The sequence below is a fragment of the Sprattus sprattus genome, assembly GCF_963457725.1.
Source record: "Sprattus sprattus genome assembly, chromosome: 12".
NCBI classification, from domain to species: Eukaryota; Metazoa; Chordata; class Actinopteri; order Clupeiformes; family Clupeidae; genus Sprattus; species Sprattus sprattus.
In genome coordinates, this window is record NC_137910.1 from 28,526,971 (window position 1) to 28,545,239 (window position 18,269).

At 39.7% G+C, this 18,269-nt stretch overlaps 1 protein-coding gene across 1 annotated transcript in view; it reads right to left on the reverse strand.

The window, feature by feature from the left end:
- The window catches only part of LOC308373217 (serine/threonine-protein kinase MARK1-like), a gene marked incomplete at both ends in the record, with an annotated part of 42,845 nt that extends 25,511 nt beyond the window's left edge, over window positions 1-17,334 (reverse strand). The window contains 3 exons of the mRNA XM_080848638.1: window positions 1,342-1,395; window positions 12,317-12,514; window positions 17,284-17,334. Of these exons, the coding sequence (XP_080704764.1) occupies window positions 1,342-1,395; window positions 12,317-12,514; window positions 17,284-17,334 (303 nt within the window). The remainder of the gene's footprint in view (window positions 1-1,341; window positions 1,396-12,316; window positions 12,515-17,283) is intronic.
- Window positions 17,335-18,269: the final 935 nt, after the last annotated feature.

Below are 18,269 nucleotides of genomic sequence, written 5' to 3' on the forward strand. Positions count from 1 at the left end.
GTGTGCACATGCCAGAGAGTATTGTTCACACTGCGGGAATCTCACAAACTCTACTTGCAGATGGAACCAGCTAACAATTTGACACTGTACAAGTTCAAAAGAAATAATGATACGTTGCAGTTTGTGTCTGAATGACAATACACTAATTGCGTTCAGGGCTAGGCAACATTTCTTTCTAGCGGTTCATACTTACTTTATAAAGTGAGCTAAGGACCACACATTGGATGAATACAATAAAACATTAAATGCACAGTGCTGGCATGTTGTTGACAAGACTTTGATATCCATGACAGACAGGCAGTATCTTTGCTTTTGTCCAGCATGATCAAAAATAATGTTACAATAAAGTCTTTTAAAAACTCACCAAAATGGCATGCTGTATTTTCATAATAATAATAATAATAATAATGATACATCACATTTATATAGCGCTTTAGTTTGTGATTTTGTGTGACAGCATGTAGCTAACTTGGTGCCAATTCTTGAACTGTAGACTTTTTTCTAAAAATATTGCCTGGCAATAAAATTGGAAGACAATTTCAAGGCTTTTTTCTTCTCTTGCTCTTCTCTTGTGGCATATTTAGCATGCTTATAAGAATGTCTATTAATGGTGTATTCTTTGAAGACAGCAATACTTTCTTGGCATATTAAAACACAATATTTTTGAACCCACATTCGGTATGACGCCCGTGATTAGAATTGTGTCTAAAATCCTGGAAATTAGGGGAATGCTTTGCATGTGTATTATATACATTATTATACATATGGAAGTGCTTGTAGTAAAACATCCAGGAACTTATGACTTGCTCAACTAAGAGGCTCTAGATGAAACCATACATAATAACCCAGCTGCAAAATATGTGGACACTCCTTAAAGAGAAACATAATTCTAATTAATTAAGTAATTATTCACACATTTTTTCTTTCAGACAATAGAAGGCTGTAATATACTACAAATCAAAATAAAGAGTGCTAATTTGCCCTCTATAAGTAAAAAACATTTACACATTACCCACCATTAAGTCATGTTTGAAGATTGTTTGCAGACAGCAGCTAACTCTGAGACAAATCTGACCATGATTGGTCAAAGACATTGTGTCCTTGGTTCTCTTCACCAAGATACATTTAGTGGTGCAAGCACTTTTGTATGCCATGTTCTAAAAATATAATTTGGTCACCATGTTCATTTTCATTACCTGTAGTCTGTAAGTTTTTTTCCTTTCACATTGCAAGTGCCTTGCTCTTTAACAATTAGAAGGTTTGTCTCCCTGATCAGGTTTCAGATGTTTGTACAAACCTTTAACTTGCAAAGCAGGCTTAAGAGGATAGCAGAGTCTTTACCTTTTGCAGACTGGTAGGATTCAGCTGTGTCTTGTCTATTATCTTCACTGCAACCTGTAAGACAATTAAGTGTGGAGAATCAGTTTATTAATGAGCATTGAAGACAACAGTTGTTATAAAGATAACTAGCTACATGGACAGGCTCTCCTGGTAGTTCCTGTTAGGAGACAGACATCTGGTGTGTGTCTGAGGGAGAACTGGTAGGCCTCTTAAGGAACCAGGGGAGGTTCATCACTGACACTGCTTCTGTCTATTTCGTCGTCTAGTTAGCCTCTGCCTCTTCAGACGCCCCTGCATGTTCAGTGACCTGTTCCTGTTAAACATGCCAACATCCTGGTACTCAGACGCGGTGGTGCATTTGCTCTGACAGGTTCCCTGTTGTAATTACAGAGGCCATGACCCTTCTGACACAGTTCTGCTGTGCCTCCACAGTCTTTTGTGCTCTCTGGTGGAGCAGCTCAACAGAGCTGCCTGCTGTTTGGGTAACCAGGCAGAGAGAAAGCAGTGGAGGGAGCAATGAGAAGCGGAGCGACAAGTCATGATGTGCGCAGGTGGCTGCTATTCTCAGCATGCTTTAGGTGGGTAGATTCATCACACTTCTTCTCTTCACAGCCACTCAACAGGACCGATGGAGGAGGGGAAAGGTCTGGCATAATCTTGTTTTCTCTACAGTTTGCCTGTTTGTGTGCCAGCCAGGACAAGGCTTACATATCTGTAATGAATAAAATTTCATCAACAAAATTCTATCAAACGGGAAACACTAAGCCCATTACACAACTGCGATTGGGTGCATTAAAATAAAAGGTCTTGTTTTCACCATTGTTTCTTTGACAGGAGGTGAACATCACAACCAGTTCTGTGAATTGTTCAGTAAGTTCGTAACATATGGCATTCAGTCTAATATAGCATCCAGGAGAGAGGGTCTCCAGAGGGAGAGGGTCAATGTGTCTCTCTCAGTAATAAGGCAGCTTCTAAATGTAGTGTGAGTGGGAAACAGAAGAGAGCGCCAGCACCCAACACTCAGCCTTCTTATCAATACCAATCCTGATCAGTTCCACACCCAACACTCAGCCCGCTTATCAATACCAATTAGGGCTGGGCCGTATGACGGTATATACCGTGCAACGGTAGAAATGTGTCTACTGGGAGAGATTTGGCTATACCGTTCCAACTGCGGTATAGTCTTATTTTGATATACATCCTCTTATTTTGAAATTCTGACTTCCGTTACGTGAAATGACCGGACTACATGCGGAATGATATGAATTCGCTCTATGCACAAAACTACTCCACAAAACCCGTTGCCAATGACAGCGGCCATAACATTTTCGCAGCAGTGAAAATTAAGACATTAGAGACGTGCAAACGTTGGGACGGCCAATTCAAATCAACAGAACTTTTTGGAACATTTTCAAGAGCCGTATAATACGATACCCAGTACAATCTTTAAGCACATAACGTGCAAGGACTGTCATGCCAACTTGCTGAGAAATCCTCGACTGTTGGGAAAGATTCAATATACTGAAAAATATGGACTGAAAAGTGTCTTGTGTAGCCATTTATTTGCAGTGTGTTCCATTTTCTCAATGATGGTCAAATATTAGTACTTAAAGATGCACGATTTTGTTAGTTTAGATTTCTAGCAGCGATTATCATAGACATACAGCATATGTATGTGTCTATGGCGATTATAGCTTGACTATCTAGATTCTAAGTAACACGGAGACAACTTTTTTTGGTACTCCACGTATATCATAAACCCATGAATATAAAAACTAAATCGGTTGAGAAATGATAATGCTAATGTGCTTTTTATCTAGAAAAAACGCAGCTTCATCGTTTACTTGCGTTTGTGTACAGGACAGTCTTCACCTCAGCGATATGCCGGTGACTTTAGCACGATGCGCCAACGTGCTGAAGCGGTCAATGGGGCGTATGTGTAATGTGTAATGGCCAATTTAATTTTCGTATTAATATACGTGGCCAAGTAAGAAAAAAAAATTCTCATCATTATTGCGTTAACATATGAAAAAACATTGAAAAGAAAGTTTTTAAACACTTGATTTATCTTCTGAAAGTACATTAAAGAACCACTTAAAGCCACAAGCACTGGACTTAGTGCCACTACATGCACTTTGTTTTAATCTTACTATTTAAAGATTCAATGGAAACGTTCAGTACAAAGTAGGCCTATACCGGACACGATTGCTTAGGCCAATAGCCTATTAAGGCAGTATTGTTTCTGCAACTTAGTGTTCATAAGGGTCAATAAATAAATGATCATACTGTATAGCCTATGTCTGTAGATACATTTAGCTACCGCTGAAATGTCCTCTTTTTCACAAACTCAAATCTGGTCAACCTATGTACATAATATACCGTGATATATACCGTAACCGTGATATAAAATTACAAATACCGTGATAGAAGATTTTGGCCATATCGCGCACCCCTTATACCAATCCTGATCAGTTCCACACCCAACACTCATCCTTATCCATACCAATCCTAATCAGTTTTACACCAACACTCAGCCCCCTTATCAACCAATCCTGATCAGTTCTACACCCAACACTCAGCCCGCGTATCAATACCAATCCTGATCAGTTCTACACCCAACACTCAGCCTGCTTATCTACTAATCCTGATCAGTTCTACAGCAACACTCAGCCCGCTTATAAACCAATCCTGATCAGTTCTACACCAACACTCAAGCCTGCTTATCTACTAATCCTGATCAGTTCTACACCAACACTCAGCCTGCTTATCTATCCCAATCCTGATTAGTTCTACACCCAACACTCAGCCCGCTTATCTATAGTTCTACAGTTCTAAAGTATAGTTTGTCAGTTCTACACCCCTTCTCCTTTTTTAGCGCAGTGCAGAGAGAGACCCCACTGAATCCCACTGAAATGCTTTCCCGATAAGCATCCTTAATCATACTGGGCAAAGGAAACATACTGATCCTTAATCATACTAGGCAAAGGAAACATACTGATCCTTAATCATACTGGGCAAAGGAAACATACTGATCCTTAATCATACTAGGCAAAGGAAACATACTGATCCTTAATCATACTAGGCAAAGGAAACATACTGATCCTTAATCATACTAGGCAAAGGAAACATACTGATCCTTAATCATACTGGGCAAAGGAAACATACTAATCCTTAATCATACTAGGAAACATACTGAGGCCTAGGAATTTTTTTGTGTTTCCTGTTTCCCGACCGACCCTAAATAAAACTGCCGACCCAAGCCTTTTTTCATTTTCATTTTCGTTTTCTTACGGACTTCGGAAGTCAGAAAATATCTCTGAACACAGCTGAAGTGTTCTCAGGAGGATTCTTAAATTGAACTTGAAATTGAATAAGGTGCCAGATTTCTAGAGACTTCCAGGCGAAAAACACATCATTAACAGCCCTGTATCCAGGTTTGCCCAAACAGTAGATGCTGCGTGTGCTTTCTATGACTGTGTACGCATGCAGGGGCGGCCTTTCTAGCGCCATCTAGAGGAGGAGCGCCAAATAATGCGCCTGAAAAAAAAAAAAAAAAAAAACACAATTATAATTTCTTTTTTTTTTCCCGGGCGCATATTTTGGCGCCCCTTCTATATCTCCAACCAATATTTTGACATAAAAATGAAATCTAACATTAGGGTAAAATGAGCCAAAAATCGAAAACGGAAGGGTAGCCTACCTACCTCCTTGGTTTCGTCAGAACATGCTAGTACAGTAAGGCGTTTGGTTAGTGTGTGTGTGTGTGTGTGTTCAAGAAACTTTGAAGAACGAATTAATGAAGAGGCAAAAGCCATCCGGTGCAATTTAGGAAGAAAAGAAAGGAAGAAGAGAAACGTGCCAAGGAGAAAGGTAAATCCTGTTCTTAGCCTAGAATGAATTCCAGATAAGAAAACGTTCATGAGTGAGTGAATTGCCGCGGGCACTTTAGTGGAGTAAAGAAGAACAGTATGCCTACCCCATCATTGAAAGTTTTCCTACTCCCTGTCACATAGTTCATTAATGATTTTTACAGAGGCCGGTATTTCAAAAATTTACATTATACAAAAAATACATGATTAAAATAGGGCCGCACATATAAAGCCAATAGGCAGTGCAACAACGCTACAAAAATACTCGTTGCACCCATTAAAAAAGACAAACACGGCAACTTGTCAACAAGTGAGGAATACTGGTGAAAATCCAAGTGTTGTTTTGTCATTTAAGCGAATGGATTGAATGTAATCTTGCTAGTCAGCAAACGCTAGCTAGCCAGTGACTTGTTACGTTCCTTGCTATTGCCATTCAGTCGAAACATCAGTTCAAGTTCAGCTGTAGGCATACCGCAATTTGCGTCATTTTCGATGTGGCATGAAATAATGATTTGAGTAAGCATAACAACGTAAGTTTGGTGGAGCGAGCTAGCCAGTTTAATAAGACTTGATTTTACTAATCAAGAGCTATGCATCTTAAAATGAAAAAAGAATGTCAGGCTTTGTTTGTTGAAAGTTCGTTTTGATTCTATAGTGTATAGGCTTTAAATGAGTGAATAATATGTGCAACAAGTGACCCAGACCTTCTAAGATTTATATTTGCCAGGCATCAACAGAACAGAAGACTAAGAAAACATTATTTGGATGCGATTGGGAAGATGACGTGTGTGTGTCCATAAATGTTGATACAGGGTTTAAGAGTATGAACAGGGGGGCGTGGACGGAGCGTAGTTCAGCTCAGGCGAGACATTTTCTCAGTGATTTAGTTCTTGAATAAAGTTTGTTCATTGTTGCGATCGTTGTTGTGTTTATGTGAAAGAAATTCAGTCTCACAGGGCAAAATAGCGTTTGAAAGTTGCAATCCGTTTTCGTGGGGGGAAAAAATATTGGGGGGGGGGGGGGGGGGGGGGGCAAGAGTGAGGCTTGCCTAGAGCGCCAAATGTGCTAGGGCCGCCCCTGTACGCATGGCAAGTGTGAGAGCGCCGAAGTTGCGTAGTGGCCGCGAGTGGTATTGCAGACAGATAGAGATTTAAAATTGGATATGAAAATGAAATCTGACACATAGTTTCAGCGTTAAACTAATACAATAATTGCTGTCTGTGGATCTATGTGGGCTGTGGAAATAAGAGATTTGTGAATGCCTGAGGGAATGAAATTAATGAGTTTGTGAAATTACTTTTGGATACTTGAACTTTTGAAGAATAATAAACCAAAAAAAACTGGAAAACTTTACTCTGACTCTGAGCTTGTGGCCATAACCACGGATAGACGGTTACCGGGGGCTCGGTCCATCACAATTGTAAAAAAAAAAAAAAAAAAGATAATCCCTACCTACCTACCCTAATTTTTTCAGGGCTGAAACAGGAAACACAACATTTTTTTTCCTAGGCCTGATCCTTAATCATACTAGGAAACATACTGATCCATAATCAAACTAGGCAAAGGAAACATACTGATTCTTAATCATACAAGGCAAAGGAAACATACTGATCCTTAATCATACTAGGCAAAGGAAACATACTTATCCCTAATCATACTAGGAAACATACTGATCCTTAATCATACTAGGAAACATACTGATCCTTAATCATACTAGGCAAATGAAACATACTGATCCTTAATCATAATAGGAAAAGGAAACATACTGATCCTTAATCATACTAGGCAAATGAAACATACTGATCCTTAATCATACTAGGCAAAGGAACCATACTAATCTTTAATCATACTAGGAAACATACTGATCCTTAATCATCCTAGACAAAGGAAACATACTGATCCATAATCATCCTAGGCAAAGGAAACATACTGATCCTTAATCATACTAGGAAACATACTAATCCTTAATCATACTAGGCAAAGGAAACATACTAATCCTTAATCATACTAGGAAACATACTGATCCTTAATCATACTAGGCAAAGGAAACATACTGATCCTTAATCATACTAGGCAAATGAAACATACTGATCCTTAATCATAATAGGAAAAGGAAACATACTGATCCTTAATCATCCTAGGCAAAGGAAACATACTGATCCATAATCATCCTAGGCAAAGGAAACATACTGATCCTTAATTACACTTAAGTGCTTATGGGAGAGCAGTGAGACAATTTGTTGCATTAGACCGTTTCATGACTACAAGAATACTAAAGCTACTACTACTACAGACTAATTGTGTTTGAAGACACCAGTTTGTGTTAAAGGATATCAAACACAGAGTGACAACTAGCAGTGAAGAGTCCAGAATATCCAGTCAGAAATTAATAGATTGTTCGACTAGATCTAACTGTCTAATTGTATTTAACTTGTTTATAGTTCGGCCAACCGCACCCACTGCCACTGCATTGCCGTACACCTACTCTACCCAATACCCTATGCTAGCATTTATGTACAATATACATTATTGCCTCCACCGAAATGTTTCTCTGTCCCTACATCCCCTACCCCTGTAACAGTAACCCTATTGCCACAGTAATCTGGTCTTGTCTGTATCATGTATTTACCACCAGATGTATGTACACATATGTCCAGTGACCAAATGCTGGCTGTGTATTGCCCCTGTTGCTTCCTTTCCCCTTCTGCCACACTACCCTTCCCCTTCCCCCCTTCCCCCCGTCCCCCCTTCCCCCCGTCCCACCTTCCTGTCTCCACCCGGCCGACCTCAAGCAGATGGGTCCCCCCTTATGTGCCGTGGTTCTGCTCAAGGTTTCTTCCTGCCTAACAGGGAGTTTTTTCTTGCCCCTGTTGCCGTTGTGCATGCACTAAGGGGGTTCAGGCTCTGGGCTCTGTTAAGCGCCGAGAGGCAATTGTATTGTTATGGCGCTATACAAATAAAATTGAATTGAATTGAATTGAATTGAATTGAATAGTTTCCTCTAAGTGTGTTTCATTTTAAATGAGTTTAAACTACTTCTCAGTTAGTAGAAAAGAAATTTCAAGAGACAAAATTCGTGGGGAAAGATATAATGAATTAATTTTTCAATCATGAATTAGTTTTTATCTTTAAACTTTCATTTGGTGTTTCAAGGGGCATTTAAAATTAGGGATGGGTATCGTTTGGGTTTTTTCTGATACCGGTGCTAAACCGATACATTTAAAACGATACCGGTGCCTAAATGGTGCCTGAACCAATACTTTTTTTTTTTAAAGCACATAACGATGATTGACTACATTAAAGAAAGGCTTTTTTATTGCCAAGGCAATTATTTTCTTCAAATTGAACAATATATTAACTGTTTAAAGTCTACTATTAATATAAATGCATACAAAACACTTGGCTTCAAACTACAGCTTCTTTTTAACTTCAAACTATGAACATTATATTAACTGTAAACAACAGTCTATAGTATACTTAAATAAATATGAATTTAAAAAACTAAAAACACACACACTCTGTACACACTACAGCTTCAAACTTCTTTTGCAAGAATATGAGCATATTTAAAGTCAAAAATGTATTATTTAGTTTGCATTTATTTCATGAAATTTCACCATTTTCTGATTTGTTTATACCTATCTTTTCTATCTTGTTTATGGTTAACTGACTTGAACACACTGAGGGCCTGATTTACTAACAGGATTGCGCCCATTTCAGGCGTAAAATAGCGGTCGTGAACATAAAACGGTATTTACAAAGGAGGCGCATTTGAGTAGAAGCGCATTTTTACGCTTTGTGGGTGTAAACCGCAACGAGGTGGGAGGGAATAAGAAACGTGGGCGTGTAGCACAAATATATGGGAGGAGAGAAGTTAAGTGCGCCTAATGATGTATTGCGTGGTATTTACTAAAACTGCCTGGCGAGCGCACGTCTCTAATTTGCGGGATAATTCTCCGCCTCATACGTCTTAACCAGGAAGTGCATTTCCATTGAGTCTGAAAACGTTGATATGGCAGCATTTATAAGAGCAAGGCGAAGACAGAGACAGCGCACATAAATTATTTTTTCAACTCGTATAACACTTTTTCAGTTAAGCGAACCACAAATCATTAGACGGTACAGGTTAACCAGCCACGCAATACTTCAATTACTGAACCAGCTCAGAGACGACATCGAACCCTCCAACCGGCGATCACATTCCATTCCATCAGTTGTTTAACTCCGGACAGCATTGCAAATATTGGCATCCGGATAATTTCAAACAGTTATAGCATCAGCAGTTGGTATATCTCAGCCTTCACTCAGCCAAATCTTCACCCAGGTACTCGAAAGCATTGCTACGGCGCACTGGTCAATACATTTCCCCACTGCCATAGCTGAAATTAGAGACATCAAACAGGAGTTTTTTTGAAATTGCAAACTTTCCGAATGTAATTGGAGCCATTGACTGCACCCACATCGAACAGAAATTATTAATCTCGCCATGTACACATCTATATTGTTATAATAGACAGTTTATGCATTAATGCCACCAATAGCATATTCTTTATAATCGTGTTCTTTTAAACATCTCGCTGTAGGTGATGGTGGGCAGATCGACAATATAACAGCAAGCACATTGAATCAGGTTCAGTGATTGAGCGAACGTGAACCAATATATCTATCTCCTCTTCGCTGAACCTTCATTTTCTCTTCCTTGAATCTCCATGGTGGCAGTAACTTGCAGGCGATTTCTCCTGTCTTTTAACGGTGCGCTAAATAATGATTGCCTAGCGCGGATCTGGTTTGATAAATACCACGGAAAATGCGGGAAAACAACGTGCGGTATTGTGCGGTATTGCAAATGCGCAGATTAAGCTGCGGACGCAATGTTAGTAAATCAGGACCTAAAGGGCGGAGTAAGATTGCCCAGCGCAGATCTGGTTTGATTAATACCACGGAATATGCGGAAAAACACTGTGCGTTAATGTGCGACCGCAGATTACGCTGCGGTCACAATGTTAGTAAATCAGGCCCTGAGTCTGCGGTTGCTGATCTGCTGTTGACTCTTGCCTTCTCTCCCCTCTTTACTAGGGTTGGGTACTTCCTTTCGGTGCCTGAGCCGTTTTTTTTTATTTACTATTATTATTATTTTATTAAAAAATTAATAATTTAACAAAACTAGCGATAGCTAACGAGAAGTAACGTTAGTGCCGTAGATCTTTCTGAGTACGATCTGTATACTTTTTTGGGTTGTTAACAGATTTCGTGGGGCACATATAAAACTGCTCCATCTCCCAATGTAGACTCTCGCCTGTGTCGCTCATGCTCATTGGTGATAATGTAGCATTCCATATGGGACTAGTGGAAACGGGATTTGTGTTGAGGAGTTGCCATGGTGATGGGTTGACTTGTGTGTGGTTTTGTTTTCAAGATAAGTGTGGTTGTTCTAAGCAGAAGTTGGATACGCTTTATTAAACGGAGAGCTACCGTCTCAACCAAAGATATTCCTTCTCAGTGTGAGTTCTTAAGAGAGCACTAACTCGGACGCTACATTGTAGCGGCTACAATAACATTGCAACAGTCTAATGCCAGCGAAGAGCAGGCATCCTTGCACAGAGTAAGCACAAACAGAGCTAGCCATCAATATAACGGAGAAAATGCCGAAAGGTAAACGATCAAAAGTGTGGCTGTATTTCGCACAAAAAGATTCAAACAACGCCACGTGCAGCATATGCACAACAAAATTGCGTGTAAAGGGGGGAGAGAAGGCAAGAGGCAAAGGCAGATCAGAAATCGCAGACTGAAGACTAAACGGAAATGCCAGCAGCCCTGTACCTAAACTCTTAAAGGGGCAGTACACATTCACGAAACCAGTGGGTTTAAATAAATGCAAACAAAATAATATTTTTTTTACTCTGAAGGCAAATATGCTCATATTTCTGCAAAATAATAACTGAAGTGTGAAGTACGTACAGAGTGTGTTTTGTATTTATTGATATTTATTTAAGTATACTGTAAACAGTTGTTAAAAGTTAATATAATATATATATTGTTCATAGTTTGAAGTTAAAAGGTTTAAAGCCAAGTGTTTTGTATTTATTTTTATTTATAGTATACCTTAAACAGTTAATATATTGTTAAATTTGAAGAAAACGATTTGCCTTGGCAATAAATAAGCCTTTAATGTCTTTAATTTTTTTTTAAAGTATCGGTTCTGGCACCGTTTAGGCACCGGTATCGTTTTAGAAGTATCGATTAAGTACCGGTATCGGAAAAAACTCAAACGCCACCCATCCCTACTCTTTACACGCAATTGTTGTGCTGAATTTGCTGCACGTTGCGATGTTTGAATCTCTTTGTGCGAAATACAGCCATACTTTTGACCGTTTACCTTTAGGTATTTTCTCTTAAAAGGTTGATGGCTAGTTCAGTTTGTGCTTGTTCTGTGAAATGCTGCCTGCTCTTTACTGTCTTAAGACTGTTGCTATGAAAACACCAATGAGGGTGAGCGACACAGGACAAAGTTTACATTTGGAGCTGGGGCAGTTGTAATTAAATGTGCCCCACGAAATCTGCCTGGCAACAAAATACAAAATAATTCATGCAGATCATATCTACGCCACTAACGTTACTGCTAGTTAGCTATAGCTAGTTTTCTACTGTTCTGGAAGCAGCCGCCGTGTTTCGCAACGTGTTTCATGTTGCTGCCTAAAATAATTCCTGTTTATAAGGCAACATTTCACCTACGTTTTCAAGATTTAGCTGCATGATTTGTTTCTGCGTGACATTTCGGTCCGGGTAGGTACCGGTTGTATAGGAACCAGTGCCATATTGGAACCGGTTCTCGGTGCCCAACCCTATTTTAAATGGGAACTTAATGGAAGTTGCAGTCTAAGCATGCCACTACCATTACTACTTTAATTGGGCATCCTGAAAATGTACAGGACTGAGGAGGCAACCCGAATTCCAGCATCTTTGCTCCTTGAACCCCTCATTATACATCACTAAGCAACATAGATAATACAACACATGAGACAAATTCCTCCATGTTAATATAGTTGCTTTATGATTTTAACATGATATATCTCCCAAATGAAAAACTCAAGGGTGAAATGCCCCACCTCTCTTCCTGTTAGAACATGACGTGCCAGCTTGACTTTGGCGAAGTTTCCTTTGCCAATGGTCTTGAGGAGGCGGTAGTTTCCAATATGTGGGTGCTCATCGGATGTGGAGCTGCGACACCGAGGAAGACTCTGACGGCTGCTGGTCTTTGTGGGCGGTGTTGGGGCATCTCGGGAGCCATCCACTGACGTGGTGTGCTAGAAGAGAGAGGGCAAGGGAAGTTAAGACATGTGGTCCACTGAAGCTCTGCTCATGTACACATGCACAAGAGAGACTCAAGAGAAATCTCATCAGCCTTACTACACACATTGGTAAGGGTCTGTTTATGAAAGACTTGTGGGATACCCCTAAGTAAGAAAGCCAAACTGATCGTCTCTGCTCACCTGGGGTGTCTGATAACGACTAACGGCTACCAATCTAAATCTGGCATTTACAAGACCTATTGCTTAACACAGCAGCCTTACTGCACAAATGTACTTCACAGAGGAGGCAAGGTATCAGTGGACAGCATTTAAGCAACACTAAGCAACCATCAGCCACTTTTTGAGGGATGTTTTAATTTTGGGATCATCTCCAAATTAATTTTGATAGTTTGTGATCGTGATATGAGAGATAATGACATGTGTCGTTCCCATTAGCCATCTTGGATATGCACTAGGTAGTTGTGTTATTAGGGCTGGAACACCCTGCAAAAATGTAAGAAAAGCTTTCATGGCACAACAATATCAACTGTATTGCCAAAAGACACCAGTGAGCATGTTTGTAAGCTTTTATCAGTGCTAAATAGGCTTTTGGTGGTGTACGTAAGATTTTCACATGCCTTATAAATATTTAGCTTCCTAGAGTCAGACCAAAACTCCTTACTGCTGCTTTGAGCTAATAAACACTGTTTGCAGTCTGGGAAAAGTGTGGCAAATATATGCTATGTGCTATATAATAAACTGAACAAAATTCTCCTACATGTACCTCTAACTACATAGACAATATAAGAAACGTAAATATATTATACTATGCACAAGGTATTTTGTTGGTTGAGTGAGCAAAATGTACAGACTTAATGAGCCAAAAGAACACTCAACCAAGTTAACTGCTAGCCTAGATCTTTTGGACTTGGGCAACTGAAAGATGTGGCAGGGTGAAAGTCTGATGCAAAGAAGTTATAGGTAAGAAGGGTCTTATGACTGTACTGATATCTGTGATGATATGGAATAATGTCACCCCTCTTAAAATGTTAAGTCAGGTGATCAAAGACTTACTGGTAAAGGTTTGCTTCTTGTTTGTGGTAAGTGAAGGTGTATTTATAAATGTGGCATACTTGACTTTTACTGTTATTGTATATCAATCAGCCTGATATGTTCAACAAACATATTGAGCAACATGTCTGTTACAGCACAATGCAATTCACTCTGATTCTGTAACTGCAGCTACTCTCTCTGGCTTTGGCCCCATGCATGCACCACACCCTGTCAACAAAACCCGGCTTGGGTTACCCTCCTCTCCTCACTCCTGTTTCACAGTAACACTAAGCCCAACAGCTCCTCAGTTCATCAGTTTGGATAACCTTGCAAAATCATCATGTAATATCCTGTGAGACTATATAACAAGACAATTGGGGAGAAATGTACATGTTTCGTCTGCATGAGAAATAAGAAGAATGGTCATTACAGACTGTGGTGAAGCATCTAGATGTGAGGGTGGAATCCGGGGGGCAATTCATATTTCCTCGGGAGGATTAATCATCTTTCACCATAAAGAGAGAACAAAATGGTGAGAGACCATGAGAGCGAAATCATGGAGGTCTGATTATGATCACTGACAACTTGAGTTCCAGGGTCTAAAGAGGGGGAGGGTGAAAGGAGAGAAAAACCTCATGTATGAATCTGGGCAGTCCCTCCAACCACATCACTTGGTCAGACCACCAATATTGGAGGATTGAGGGGAGATCAAGCTGCAGCAACACTGTTCATGCTCATTTCAGGATCCTCACTTTGTTTGTTTCCAGTAAATTGAGTTTCTTTGTAAAGTAGTCTCTAACGGTCACTGCTATGCCAGTCACAGTAATGTGTACATATTATTGAGAAAGTTATATTGATCATGTCAGTTTTTCCCCCAAACCAATTAGCATTTGCAAATTACACTTCATCCGGAAATTAATGTAATGGATTAGATAATTGAGAGTTTATTTAAAAAGTTAAAATCATCTCAGTCCTTTAAGTTAGTCAATAATTTGGTTTCGAGCAGTTCCATGCTCGCTTTGTAAACCACATCACTGTGTGTGTATAGAGAAAAATATTGTACAACTAAGGGTGACTAAAGTACGTAAATCAATCTCGTGATTAATCACAATTTTTTTGTCTAAAGATAAATATCTATCTCCATCGCCAATGAATGATTGCATGTTGGGTTACTAAATATAAACAATACCTGTTCAGTGTCTGTCACATCAGGGCAAAATCTAGATCATTTTAATGTTTTTATGGTTATCATCAGCACTAGTTGAAATTACAAAGAAACTCCAATCAGTCCCAGAATCACAATTGAATTGAGTCGTGCCAGCATGGTACTTGGCTTCCTGATGTTCAACGTCATGGTTGCACATGGTACTTGGCTTCCTGATGTTCAACGTCATGGTTGCACAGCAGGAATGACTGCATCAGTGATTTTGCATGGCATCTTTGAAGCCCACTTTTTTTGTTCTTTCATTAGAACGGCTGAAAAAAAGGTTAACTACTTAAATACTTTGTCTGAAATATTAAAAAATACAAATGTTCAAGGTTTTTTGAGGAGCCTCTATTTCTTTTCCCAAAATATTCACTGAAATTTCACAAGTGGCTCAGTTAGAAGAAGCAGCAGTACTGTTTATTCAAGTCACTCTACTACACTACCTGGAATCCACACCCTGTGCAGCCCAGATGAAAAGGAGCTGGGTCTGGCTGAGAGATCATATGTCAGTGGCCTGCCTGAAGGCCCATGCCAGATTCATGCACAGACACAGGGCAAGCTCCCTCTCACCACTTCTACCTGTTCCTCATGACGAATGAAAACAACACAGCCTCAGGCTGGAAACCTCTGTGTTACATTCTCCTCTTAAGCACTCCTAAATGGCTGGGTATATGGTAAACGCCTCAAAATTGCTTTTAGAAAGATACACTATGCAATGCATAATTAGTTAGAAGGTAAATCCCTTTATTTCCCCCTCATACACACACAAAATCACACAGTAAAAGCATTTCATTTTTCAGACCTTAGTTTTGTAATCCCTTATCACGCACTGGCCCATAAAGACTCAAATAAACTCAAATTCCCTGCTGTCAATCTAATTTCCCCTCTGAAATAGGGGCTTACTGAGTCAGCATTGCCTCACTATCTCAGAGTGTTCACTAGCTCCAAACACACACATCAGAGACAGATCTGATTATCATGAGGACTGAACCAGACAGAAACCAATGATGTGGACCAATAGACCCTGTTTGAAGTATGCAGATTTAAACAATCACAAGCCTAGTCAAGACTGAATATCACTAAATCAGGCTTCTAAAATCAAGGCCGTTTTCATGCCTGAAATTTACAATTACCAATACACAAAACAAGAAAAACTACCACACAGTGACACATTCAGTTGATCGCATTACTATCTCATTTTCAATGGACAGTTAAGCATGATGAGATATACAATGTCATGAACATACTGATATCTGTAAAACTCAATATGGAGACCACATTATTTATCCTCTCTGTGACCACCACACTAAACAAAAACTTTGACGAGACAAACTGTGGTTTACTTTTGTCAGCCTATGAAGTGCAATTCCATGGTGCCACTGCAACCTTTGTAACGCAAAACACTTCAAGACTTGTCACAGAAATAAATATGATACTTCTGGAGGAAAAGGCTGGAGTTCAAACAAAACAATAGCCGTTCATCATACCCTTAATTACAATATGTGAAAACTTAAAATTATGTTGATGAATAGGTTAATAAGAGGTAGCTTTATACTAGCCTACTACACAATGACGCAAATCACAGACAGATGTATACGCGATCAGAACCTCTATGATAGAGCCCAGGTAAGAGTTCAGAGTTCGGACTGTAGCATACTGCCACCTATTTGCTGACCTAACCTCACCTGGGTGCATACATTTATTTAAAATCCATGTATCTAAATATATCATGTAATTATATGTGTTGTATATTGTACGTGTTACAAATGTTTATGTTTTATTAAAATCATATGATCCACAACCTTTCAGTAAATAGCCTACTACTTTTTTATATTTCTTACCCCCAAATTCCCGCAGTATATCACACATAGGCTCATTTACATACTAATACTGTATTTCCTCTGTAGGGTGTTTTCATAACGACACTCGTTAAGTATGCGCTACATCATTTTAAACTAACAAGCTCCAACAGTAGGCTAATAGTTGGGTTACAGCCTACTTCAGATGCTGTCATGGTCTAGCGGGGTCAATTAATCAGCCATCACATAGGCTACTGTTTGTGGGTAAATATCTGACCCCCGCATGTAATAGTCTGAATCATGCAGTAAGTAAGCGACATTATCTGTCGGTAAATCTGTCGATAGGACTCCAATGTGACAGACAGTTGATAATGTAAACGAGTAACCTGGTAGGCTACATTCTCTGCTGATACAGAGTCGGCTACAGAACAGTTTGAGGTGGCAGGCTAACTGTCCGCCAATAATCTGTCTTTCACTATTTGTACTAATGCGCTTTCGTGTCGCTTGATAGTTAGCGAACGGGAGACATTTGGTCCATGACTTTCATCTTGTCCTGACGGATTCGTGCTACTTATAAGGCCTTTGCTATAAGCTAATTTGCCGGGTACCAAGCTAATTCTACCTCGGATCGCATTGTAATGTCTACACAAACAGCAGACTCATCACTCGTAGCCTTAAATGTAGCCTACTTCTCACAGCCATACCATTTTAATGTAATTACTTACATTCTCCGCATCACGCTCATTCACGGTTGGTAAGGGAGTTTTGGTCGACATTTTTTTGGTCTTCGGCCGCCTATCAATGCAACTCGCCGTGCAGTGGAGTGTCATAAGAGGTGTTCCCCACTACACTACATCTCCGGTATCATTTTTGGAGCACACAGTCCGATCGTCAGCCTCTTTTCCGCAGCATGTTTCTGGTCCACACGCGAAGCCAGATGGGAAGAGCAGGGTAGTCTATGGGCCTTTCCCCAAAACTAACCTTGGGAGCCCAGACCAACGGGGAGACGGATACTAAGGAAAATATTGGCTGTCAACACGACCAGCACTGCTGCTGATGAAATCTCCCGTGTGTATCAAACAGGGAGAAAGGGAGGGGTGGTTGAGTGGGGTGAGGGGCAGAGAAAATTCTCATCTACGAGCAGTGTGGGAAGTGAGCACATTCGCGCTAATCTTGTTTTATTCCGATCCATTTCGGCTAGTTTACGTGGCAACACATGTAGTCACATTAGGCCTACTTATTTATAGTGACTTTTGATTTATTTTGGGTTTGTGTAATTGAGTAAACAAAATTAAAAAATGTAAGGGACTTTCCTAAAAATGAAATAAATAATCTTTGTCTTCTCGTTGGACATCTTTGTATTTCCATTTTAAAGGAGAGCCTTTTTTTAATTATTATTATTCTGTCCTATTTTCCCATCTTTTTGTGTCCAAGTTTTTACTAGGGACAAAAACAATAGTAATCAGTCTATTGATTTAGGATGCTATAACAGCAATCACAATGTAATTCTATGGGGTAGGCATCAGCATCAAAGTGGCCTAGGGTAAATTAAACAGCTTGTTATTGTCACAGGCTATTATGGCCTGACAGGCTCATAATGTAACTATAAGTGTCTGACAAATGTAAAGGATCCCTACAGAGATGTGTCTGTATCTCTATGTCTCTATATTGCCAGTATGTTTCATCTTGTTGTCATGATTAAGTAGTTACA